Source organism: Salvia miltiorrhiza, chromosome 8, assembly GCF_028751815.1.
Source record: "Salvia miltiorrhiza cultivar Shanhuang (shh) chromosome 8, IMPLAD_Smil_shh, whole genome shotgun sequence".
Lineage (NCBI taxonomy): Eukaryota > Viridiplantae > Streptophyta > Magnoliopsida > Lamiales > Lamiaceae > Salvia > Salvia miltiorrhiza.
This window is the reverse complement of record NC_080394.1, coordinates 34,282,609-34,294,059: the sequence shown is the minus strand read 5'-3', so window position 1 is coordinate 34,294,059 and position 11,451 is coordinate 34,282,609. Positions and strand designations below refer to the sequence as shown.

General features: G+C 39.2%; 3 protein-coding genes across 3 annotated transcripts; 2 read left to right on the top strand and 1 right to left on the bottom strand.

Moving 5' to 3' along the window:
- Positions 1–1,155: 1,155 nt before the first annotated feature.
- Positions 1,156–2,798, bottom strand: LOC130997872 (RING-H2 finger protein ATL40-like). The gene has a single exon (XM_057923302.1). The coding sequence runs from the start codon at positions 2,054–2,056 to the stop codon at positions 1,253–1,255; it is 804 nt and encodes a 267-aa protein (XP_057779285.1). The 5' UTR covers positions 2,057–2,798; the 3' UTR covers positions 1,156–1,252.
- Positions 2,799–5,730: 2,932 nt separating this feature from the next.
- Positions 5,731–7,383, top strand: LOC130997871 (UDP-glucosyltransferase 29-like). Its single transcript, XM_057923301.1, has one exon. It carries the CDS (start codon positions 5,946–5,948, stop codon positions 7,290–7,292), a length of 1,347 nt encoding a protein of 448 aa, XP_057779284.1. The 5' UTR covers positions 5,731–5,945; the 3' UTR covers positions 7,293–7,383.
- Positions 7,384–8,943: 1,560 nt separating this feature from the next.
- On the top strand, positions 8,944–11,249 carry LOC130997870 (purine-uracil permease NCS1). The gene has a single exon (XM_057923300.1). It carries the CDS (start codon positions 9,401–9,403, stop codon positions 11,066–11,068), a length of 1,668 nt encoding a protein of 555 aa, XP_057779283.1. The 5' UTR covers positions 8,944–9,400; the 3' UTR covers positions 11,069–11,249.
- Positions 11,250–11,451: the final 202 nt, after the last annotated feature.

Here is an 11,451-nt window from a genome sequence, read left to right as displayed (position 1 = left end):
TCTCTCAAGAATCAAATGCATTCACTTCGGCGGGTATTGAGGGAATCAACTTTATTATTGTAATTATATTTTTTTAAATTGATATGGGGTTTAATTTTTATTTTAATGTAATCTTTTATAATTAATGTAATATTAAATTTGAGTTTTAATTTAGAAATACACTTAAATTAAAGATAAAATAAAATTAAAGAACATGAAAATAGAGAACCTCAATTTGAGTAAGTGAAAAGGCTCTTAAATGATGGGGTCTCCCTAAAAGCCCCTTAAAGGTAGGGATGTAAATGAATCAAATAATTTTGGTTTGATTCGGTATTCGATTCGAATTTTTGATATTCGAATACGAACTTTTATGATTCGAATACGAATACAAATATTTTTTGTGATTCGTTTAGTTATCGAATATGATTCGAGAATCACGATATTCGATTCGGTATTCGAAAATATTTGATATATATATATATATATATATACACCAAAAGTAAATAATAAAATAGATTTAAAGTAAAATAAATAAAAAATACTAGTAATATTTATTAAAATAAAAGTGAATTATAATAATAGCACTGTTGATAGCATTCGCATGCTTGCTTTATTTATTCAAACAATTCTAGTTCATTGAAGTGCTATGACGTACTTCTATTTATTGAAGTGTTATATAAGAGTTGTTATTGATGTTTGCTTTATTCAAATGCTTACTTATGCTATCCAAACTTTTGAATATTAGGTTTGGATTATAGTTTGAGAGTTGGATTTTGAAACAGAAGAATATATTTTTAGCATATATTATTGAATTTTTAAGTAAATGTAATGTGCGTGATCTTCATATTATTTGAAATATTATTTTAGATTTTTTTTTTATTAAAATCGCGAATTGAATATATTCGAATTAAACTAAATAGTAGAAATTTTTGAATAAAATATTCGATTTAAATTGTATAACGTACACTTGTAAAAATATGAAACGAATATTTGATTCGATTCGAGTATTCGCGAATCAGTATACGAATCGAATACGAATAGTAAAATATGATTCGAAAGATATTCGAATGCTGATTCGAATATACAATTACTTTTATGAATATGAATCGAATCCAATGATATTCGATTCGATTCGGTTCGTTTACATCCCCACTTAAAGGGAACTCACGGTATGGATGCTCTAGAGATCAACTTGACTTGGATTGCGTTCACTTTTATTACAATATTTAATTAGCCTTAAAATAAAAATTTGATTTATAAAAAATAATGAATTTTAGAAAGGCAGAATTGGATTGGAGGCATTAGAAGCCTTCCCCGTCCGCAACCACGGGAAGGAGCTGAGCCACTTAGGATCGAAATGGCTCAACGACCCACTCCTCCTCAGAATACCGCTGGACGAAGACGAAAACGACGTCGCACTCGGATCAAACACCACCAGCGACAGATCCATCGACATCGACCGCTTCAGCCGCGACATCGACCTCCGCTCCATCGGCGTCATCAGAGATGCGCAATGACGGAGCAAACCCCCCGAAGACGGAGCCGGAGGCTCATCGCTACCGTTACTCCCATTATTCTCGCCGCTTCGGCTACGATTATTCGGATCTTCGGCTAGATCGGGAGATGCCGACGCCGCATCTGTTTTCTGCCGGAACACCACCGGCAGACGGCACAGCGGACAGCTGGTGTGCGCCGCGAACCACTGGTCGATGCAGGAAACGTGGAAGGCGTGGCTGCAGTTAGGCAGCAGACGCACAGCGTCTTCGTCCTCCAATTCCCCCAGGCACACCGCGCATTCTCCCTGATCGATGCCGCCGCGCTTCACCACGGAGAACGTGAGGATCGGAATCGCTGCGAGGACTTTCTCGTCGACGCCGGTCGGAGGCGGCGCGGCGGCCAGTTGCGCCGCCTCGGCATCGACGGCGCGGCGCCTTTTGCAGTACTTGACCAGTAAAAGGTGGTATGCCACTATAGCCATGGCCGTGATGACTATGCCAAGCATGGAGATGAGTAACGGACTCAAGACGGAAGTGTGGGTGCCGCTTTGAACCATAGACGGTGAACTCAAGCCCTCCATCGTTCATCACATTTGTGCGGCAAATTCCTGGTATGCTTTCTCTGGACTAACTGTGATATCTTATTGTTGATTGTGTGGTTAATTAAGTTGAAAGAAGCAGCAATTATTATGCTACTATCTCTTCAATCAATGTATATATTATCCAAAGAAAACAATATCTTCACCTACATTTTGGGAATGATAGAATCTAAAAGTGGGGGAGTAGTAGCTATTTGAAACGGGCAAAGCTGTGTGCACGTGTTAGAAATATAGAGGAAGGGCGAGGGAAGAACGGTGGTAGATGCGACAAGTGGGAGGAGGAATTGGGCTTGGGCGCTGAGTCTTGAAATCTCTTGGCTAATTTATTAGAAAAAGTGGGGTTTATAAGTTGAAGTTGTTGAGAGTTTGGTAGAATTTATGATATGGTTTATCATCTATGGATGATTTGTCATATAACGATTTGGCGATTGGTTGCTGCCGTCCCTATGTTTATACATGGATGCAGGAATATGCAATTTTGACTATTTCCAAACTGTCCCTTGACGCACAACTGTACGTATATATATTCTTCCTGTTTTTACGTGTCTTCGCTATCTTGTTCAACCTTATTAGGCAATAAATACATAAACTATAAAAAATTTAATAGACCAGAATGTAATTTCCTGTACTTAAAGTAGTCCGGAAAAACTTTGATAACATCTTAAGATTTTGTTGCTATCTGCTAGATTTGTATACATTCTTGATTCAATGGAGATTTTCTGGTTTCCTATATCCATATCATTAATTATTGTGAAAACCTTTTTATTTGGATTTTGTTTTGTTATTGTTGTTGAAATGGAAATTACTACTCCCTTCGTCCCACCATTTTAGTCCCTTATTCCATTTTGAGATGTCCCAAAAAGATAGTCCACTTTTCTAATTAATACTATATAAAAATATTATTTTTACTTAATTAACCTTATTTAATGCTTCACTTAAATGTGAAAAGGATGTGTGGAAATAATAAATAAGGGTATAAAAGATAAAAATATGAAAATTAAATGCATTTTCTTAATATGTGTGAAAAATGGGAGGGGACTAAAATGGTGGGACGGAGGGAGTATATAAAAGGAGAAAACGAAAGAAAAAAACCCTCGATTTTATTTGGATTTTGTTTTGTTATACTTTTTATTTGGATTATTAATTGCATTTAATCTTGTAATTTTTTTTTATAAGTTATAGTACAACTTCATGTCTCATCATGTGTGAAGATTTTAATTTGGTCTTGCTACTTCACTCGCTAGGAGTACAAGCTAAGGCCTTTTTAATAATGTGGTTATTTGTTGTAAAGATACATAAATTGGAACCAACTATGATAATCAATTTTTGTTTTATAATTACAATATTAAAATTAAATATCGTGTCACAATTGACTCACCATGAGACCTTTAGCCTTAGACATTAACCACTTTACTACTAAACCATCTCACATACACAAGGATAATAATCAGTTCTTGATTAGTCTAATTTTGATGATTTTTTTTCAAAAACAAATATTATTATTATTATATATTATTATTATTATTATTATTATTATTATTATTATTATTATTATTATTATTATTATCCATGTTTTTAATAATAAATAATTGTCGATTTGTCATGTCGAGGACATATTGATGAAAAAATTTCAATAATAATAATAATAATAATAATAATAAAGATGTTCAAAATATAAGATGTTTTAAGATTTTGTACTATGATTAAGAATTAACTCCAAATTTTAAAAATTCATTCTTCTCACTTCTTAAATTAAACTAGAATTTATTCTTTCTAATGAGAGTATATAATTATTTTATTATTTAATTTTATTTTTATTAGTTAATAATTTATTGTAAGGGTTTATTTTGATGACATCAAGCTTGCGGTTGGGAAAGACATGACTACTCATAGCCATGTCCGGCGGGTGAATTGATGGCAGCCTGCTGCCAGCGCTTTGTGTCCGCGGGTCTGGGGCAGCGTGTTGTTACTTCCCTGTCTTGCGATTGTTTTTGGCCATGGGTGGTTGGCCCTTCGATGGTTCAGGAGATGGGTGACTGGCTGGCAGCTTAACTGTCGTTGCTGTCGTTGCTTTGCTGCCGAGGGTTTGGAGCAGACCGTGGGTGGTTGGTTTTTGGGTGGTTCGGTTGGGAGCTGGTGGATTGAGATAAAGTGTTTCTAGGACCCTTTTACAACTCCTGGGTGCGCTCAGGGTTGGGGTGCTGAGAGTCGGGCCTTGATGGTTGCTCCGCGATTGGGACTATCTTCCTTGTGGTAGTCGGCATTGAGTTTTGTTGCTGCTGTTCTTTTTTCGTTTTTTGTTTTTGGCTCGTGTCTCTGTTGGTCTAAGCTGGGTTGTCTAAGGACGATGGTCAGGCCGGAGTTCTTGAGGCAACTCTTTCCGCTTAGCCAACTTTTTTTCTTGTCTTTTGACTTCTTTGTAGACGAGTACTCTTTTTCCTCTTGCCGGGTTTTCTGGCAAGGGGTTTTAATGAGGCTCGGCCCTTTGTCTGCTTCTTTGTGCTTTCAAGGGTTCTAGTCTAGGTTTTTCATTTTTTCTTTTCAATAAAGTTTAATTTAAGTTATTGTAAGGGTTTATATAGCCAAAGTTAGGGTACATAATTTTTCTAGATTTATTTTTAAAATAAAAACTAAATAATTCATAATATTATAAGAAATTTGAGAAAAATATTAAAATAAGAAATACTCCCTCCGTCCCGCCCAAGATGCTACATATTCCTTTTCGGGTCGTCCCAACGAAGATGCTACATTTCTATATTTGGCAAAAATAAGAAATTTTAAACACTTAATTAACACTAATTAAGTATTTCTTTATTACATTCTCTATCCTACTTTATCACTTTATTACCTTTTCTTTTTTACTTTATCACTTTATTACTTTGTCTCTCCTACTTTATCACTTTATTATTACACACCTAAAACATTAATCTACAGCTCCTTAAATCCCGTGCCGAAAATCAAATATAGCGTCTTGACCGGGACAGAGGGAGTATAATAATAGAATACGGTTACACAAACAAAACTGAGATACCATGTCTCATTCAGTTATGAAGACATATGATTTTACTAAACAATAAATTTATGCAACTAGATTGTGGCTGCCCACAAACTAGTTAAATAGGAAAAAAAATAATTAATTTAATTTATTTTTTAAATAAAAAATAAATTAGTTATTTTATTGTATTGTCTACATTATAGGCTTGTAGCTATATGGAGTATATTTTTTATCTTTTGGTATTTTTTTATTTTTATTTTATTTAAAAAAATAAAAGATTACTAAAATAGAGTAAAATAATTAAATCATTTTTTATTTAAATATAAATTAAATAATCTTTTTTTCTATTTAATTAATTTATGAACGATCACAAGCTGTTTGACATCACTCTTTACATTTAATCACTGGAACAAATAAATTTTTTGTTTTCACACTCACCGTTGCATTAACTTCGAAAAAAGAAATCTTCAAACTTAACTATTCCCAAAGTTTCTTTTTTTTTGGAAATAGTTTTTTTCTCAAAAAAAAAACTATTCCCAAAGTTTCTTTATAAAAAAAACTATTCCCCAAGTTTCGGCAAAAGAAAAGCCTTATCCCAAACAAGATAAACTCCACATTTTCGCTTTATTCTCTCGCAAGTTTTCTAAAGAAAATGTAAATACGGTTATCCAATTTCCACTAGTGCGCGAAAATATTGCAGTTTGAATGTATCACACCACATTTATATATAGCCTTCGACTTGAAATTCTCTAGTCCACAATCATCCCTCCTCACTTTCAATCGAAAACACATCGTTCCCAATCGTCTTCATCGGTGAACACATTCTTCCAAACCCTTTTCTTTTTTCTTCAAAGAGAGAAAATCCTAATAAGAGAGATGGCCGCGGAAAAACCTTATTCGAGAATCTTAATGTTCCCATGGCTAGCCCACGGCCATGTGTTCCCTTTCCTCGAGCTCGCGAAGAAGCTCTCTTCTAGAAACTTCCACATCTACTTCTGCTCCACATCAATCAACCTCGATTCCGTCAAAACGAATCTCAACAGCGACAAAGATTCCTCATACTCGATCGAATTGGTCGAGCTGAATCTCCCACCACTCCCCGACCTCCCACCACACTACCACACAAACAAAAACGTCCCACTCCACCTCATGCCCCTCCTACTTCAGGCGTTCCAGATGTCGGCGCCGGTGTTCGCCGACATCATTGCTAAGCTCACGCCTGACTTGCTTATCTACGACGGGTTCCAGCCGTGGGCAGCCAAGGCCGCGGCTGCCCACGACATCCCCGCCGTGTTCTTCTCCATCGCCAATTCGCCGTCGCTGGCGTTCTTCCACCATATGCATACGCATAAAAATCCTGAATCTTTCCCTTATAATGCAATTAGGTTAAGGGATTATGAAATGAGGGATTTGATCGAGCAGAGCAAGTACATGGAGCAGGTGAAAGATAAGGAGGAATTAGGGTTTGCATTTGGCGTTTTTAGATTGTCTTGTGAGATTGTGTTGATCAAGAGCTGCCGAGGGATTGAGGAGAATTATGCTGATTATCTCTCTAAATTAAGTGAGAGAAAGGTTTTGTTTACCGGTGTGTTGGTTAAGAAACCGGAAGATGAAAAGAGAGAAGGTTTGGAGATCATGAAATGGCTAGGAGAGAGAAGCATAAGGTCGACTTTGTATATTTCTTTTGGGAGTGAGAATTATTTGTCAAAGGAGCAAATGGTGGAGATAGCGAAAGGATTGGAGGAGATTGATGTTAATTTTATATGGGTGGCTCGGGCGCCGGCAGGGGGCGATGCCGCCGAGCTGCCGGAGGGGTTCGAGGGGAGGACGAGGGAGAGGGGGTTGGTGGTGCGGGGGTGGGCCCCACAGGGAGCGATCCTGGCCCACGAGAGTGTGGGGGCGTTCATGACGCACTGCGGGTGGAGCTCGATCTCGGAGAGCACGTGGTTCGGGGTTCCAGTGGTGGGACTGCCATTGAAGTATGACCAAACGGTGAACGCGAGAGTGGCGGTGGAGGCTGGGATCGGGGTGGAGGTGGCGAGGGGCGGGGAAGGGGAATTTGACGGTGGGGCGGTGGCAAGGGCTGTGGGGGAGGTGATAGGGGAGGGAGGGGAGGGGTTTAGGAGGAAGGTGGGGGACTGGAGGAAGAAGATGGAGATGGAGGAAGATGGAGCCATTGATGAAGTTGTGAAGGAGTTATCTAGGGTTTGTGGCAAGAAATGATGGTTTTGTTCGGTTAGATTTTACATTTTCTTTATCATGCATTTGAATAGTGAGATATAATAAAATTCAGGGTACGCTATATGTTTGCCTTTTGTTAGGCAGCACCCTACCGTAGCAAAAACCTTTTAATTATAGGAAATTATAGCCATACAAATAAAAATATGGAAATAATAACATTTCTGATTAAAATACTCTTTTAGTGTGTAACAGTGTAAAATACATTATTACACACTTTTTCACAATCACACTTTTACGATATTACGCACTTTTATGAAAAAGTGTAACAATGAAAAATACACTATTACACGATTTTTTAAAAAGTGTGTAATAGTGTATTTTACATTATTACACACTTTTTCGCAATTACACACTTTTTCGTAAATATTAAGGGTATAATGTACATTTACATTAAAAATGCTAGTTTTTCTATATTTTTATTTGGATGGACATTTTTTTTCTTTTCTTATCTAAGAAGGGCTAATTGGGGGATTTTTTTTAATTTTGGGAATATTAAGAACAAATTCTTGATTCATGTATTCCTACGTCGATTTTTAAATTGGTGAGAATATGGCGAAATTTCGAAAAGCTTTTGAATTTTACGGCAATTAACCCTAATTTTATTTAAGCAATTTTTTTTTCCTGAAAAATGTTAAACTCGACTTTCAAAAATAAGAACAATACAACCAGTCACTACAAGAAAAGTAACCAGACACTGTCTGAAAGGTCGATGGAGCCATGACCGTCGGTGATTGCCGGCGGAAGGCCGACGGACCGACGTCGGTAGTCCTATATTGAAATGGCAGATGCAACCAGCGACAGATTCAATGACAGAAGGCCATAGGACAAGCGCACCGACGGCTTTACCGACGTCATCTCCGACGGATTTGTGACTGACGGAATGGTGTTCGTCGTTGTTTACCGGAGGCGAGCCCTAATGTGATTTTAGAAATAACTCTTCATATATTGTGTATTTCCCGTCGATCCCTCTCTCATCTCGCATCTCTCTCCCATCGCCACACTCCACCGCTGTCACCACTTTCCTTCACCACCACCACCGCCAAGTGTTTATTCTAATCTCTTTATTGTAATTTGCTCTTTCTCTGTCTCTCTCACACTTAATGTTTCATCTCTTTCTCACAGTTGCCGTTGCGTTCCACCACCTCCGCTCCACAACCGCCACAACATCTTTGATGATTTTCAATAATAAGAACAACACAAATAACTACACTCACTCTTTTTGAATTGAAGCAATGTAAACATGAAAAAGAAAATGTCGATTTTCAATAACAAGAATTAAGAACAACACAAACAACTACACTCAAACTCCTAGTTGTTCTTATATGAGAGAGAGAGAGATGGGCTGCCATTAGTAAAAGACACGAAATGGACATCAATAGCTTTAGTTTTGGGCCAACGGGGTTAAACCCAGTAGTCTATGGTAGCCCAAGCAGGAAAAAGATCATCACTTTGCTTCTTTTATTTTATATAGTTAAATTACTATAAAAAATTGAAATTCCTCCACTAAAGTTGTTTTTCTTACTAGTAGCATTTCCGGTTCCTATTCTTATCTTACCAAATTATCTTTTTCACTTTTGAAATGAGGAATAAAGGAAATAGTCAAATCATTGTGCCATTCTGCCAAATATGAATTGTCAACGTTTGTGATTTTTTTTTTTGAATAAATTAACAGTATTAAATAAAGAAATTTAAAGACCGCCCTACAGGAGACTCGAATCCGAAATCTTTGGCCTCAGGCATTAACCCCTTACTGCTTGACCAACACACGCACACCGTTTGTGATTCATTTTGATATTATGTAAGGTCGCATGTGGAATCAAGCATTCGTATTAGGAATCAGATCTGCGCCAGACTTTTGTGCTGGTAGTTCCAGGACACTCGCCTCTAATCCGATCTGTCATGAACTAACAAATAAGATACTCCTATTAAATTGAGGAACCCATCTCATTGTCAAACATTGGAGAAAGATTCAAAATCATGTGATAGAATAAGCTTTTATGGATGTGACGTGCATCAATAATTTTCCACCATTCATGATCTGATCATCCTCAAACTCACAGATACCACAGATCTCAAACTCAAAGAATCCCATGGTGTCCAAATGTTTGAGCTTCAGTCTCCATCTCCACCAAAACCACATCTTCTCAAACCCAAAACCCAACTACCACTTGAAGAAATCACTAATATTCCCAACCAACTTAACTAAAAAACACCCAACCCTGCCGAAAAGATGCTACCCATATCCCCTGATGTCATCAAATCATTCTCAAACAATCTCCCAGTTCAACGAGTGGGAGCCCGACCCGACCCTGACGAACGATGACCTCAAGCCGACGGCGTGGGCCCACCGGAGTCTCTCGGGGGTGGACATGGCGAGCCTGTGGGTGGGGCTGGTGGTGGGGGTGCCATCATATTACCTAGCCGGCAGCCTAGTCGATCTGGGCATGGCGTGGTGGCAAGGCATAGCCACCGTGGTCGCCGCCAACATAATCCTGCTCTTCCCACTAGTCCTAACCGGCCATCCGGGCACAAAATACGGAATCTCCTTCCCGGTCCTAGCCAGATCCTCCTTCGGCATCCGTGGCGCTCATATCCCCACTCTTCTCAGAGCATTAGTTGGGTGCGGTTGGTATGGGATCGAATCTTGGATCGGCGGCGAAGCAATCCTTCTTCTCCTTCCAAGAGTCCTCAAGGAATCATCTCTTGCAGAGCCATTGAAGTGGCTTGGAACTTCGCCTCTGGCATTTGGTTGCTTCATCGTGTTCTGGCTGCTGCAGCTGGGAACATTCTGGAATGGAATCGAAGGAATCCGACAGCTTGAAAAATACGCAGCTCCCATTCTGACTCTGCTCACTCTCTCCCTCCTCATGTGGTCATATGTTAGAGCTGGTGGGTTCGGCCACATGCTCTCTCTCTCATCAAAGCTTTCATACTCCGAATTCTGGGCGCTTTTCTTCCCTTCACTCACAGCAAACATCAGCTTCTGGGCTACGCTAGCACTCAACATCCCAGATTTCACTCGCTACGCCAAGACCCAGCACGATCAGATCATAGGCCAAGCCGGTCTCCCTGTCTTCATGGGCGCATTCACATTCGTGGGCCTCGCCGTAACTTCATCCACCCCACTCATATTCGGTGAACTCATCTCCAGCCCAATTCAACTTCTGGGAAGAATCGGTGGGATTTGGACCAAAATCCTGGCCATCTTAGGCATAAGTCTGGCCACCATCACCACCAACGTGGCCGCCAACGTGGTCGCCCCTGCGAACGCGCTGGTCAATCTCAGCCCTTCCACCTTCACGTTCCGTAGGGGAGCGCTCCTCACGGCCCTCCTCGGGATCGCGTTCCAGCCGTGGCGGCTGCTGCAATCCAGCGAGAGTTTCGTGTACACGTGGCTGGTGGGGTACTCGGCGTTGATGGGGCCCATCGCCGCCGTGATTTTGGTGGATTATTATCTCATCAAGGGCGCTGAATTGAGCGTCCCAGATCTCTACACGTTGAACCCCAGAGGGGCTTACTACTACGTCGGTGGCTACAATTTGGGTGCCATTGGAGCGTTGCTCCTTGGGATTTTGCCAGTGCTTCCGGGTTTCTTCAATAAGGTTGGAATTTTGAGCTACGTTCCTCGCGCGTTCATGCTCATTTACAACAATGCGTGGTTCTTTACCTTCTTCTTAGCTGGGTTTGTGTACTGGATAATGAATAGGCGGACTCATGAATACCTCACAGAGCCCCTGCTGCCTAATTCTGCATCTTAGTTACATATTATGATTTCAATCTCCTTTTCCCAACATATCTACTTTACCTTCAATTTCTCAAACCATATTTGTACAAAACTGGAGCTAGCTTGTATTTGTTGTGTTGATTGGACGGACCACTCCAGATTTACACCGGTCATGTATATGGACCTTTTTTTTATCAGCAGCGGTAATTTATCAATTTTGTGACTAAAATACTCAATTAAGAATCTCAATAATTGGAATTCTCAAAATAATATACTCTATCTTTAAGCCCTTTTTAAATTTAGTTATTTTTTATATTCAACTTCAATGAAATCGTTTCTTGAATAAAATACTACATTCCAATTCAATAGAGAATTTACTAGTGATAATTTGAAAAGGATTAGAAAATGTGATTTTTT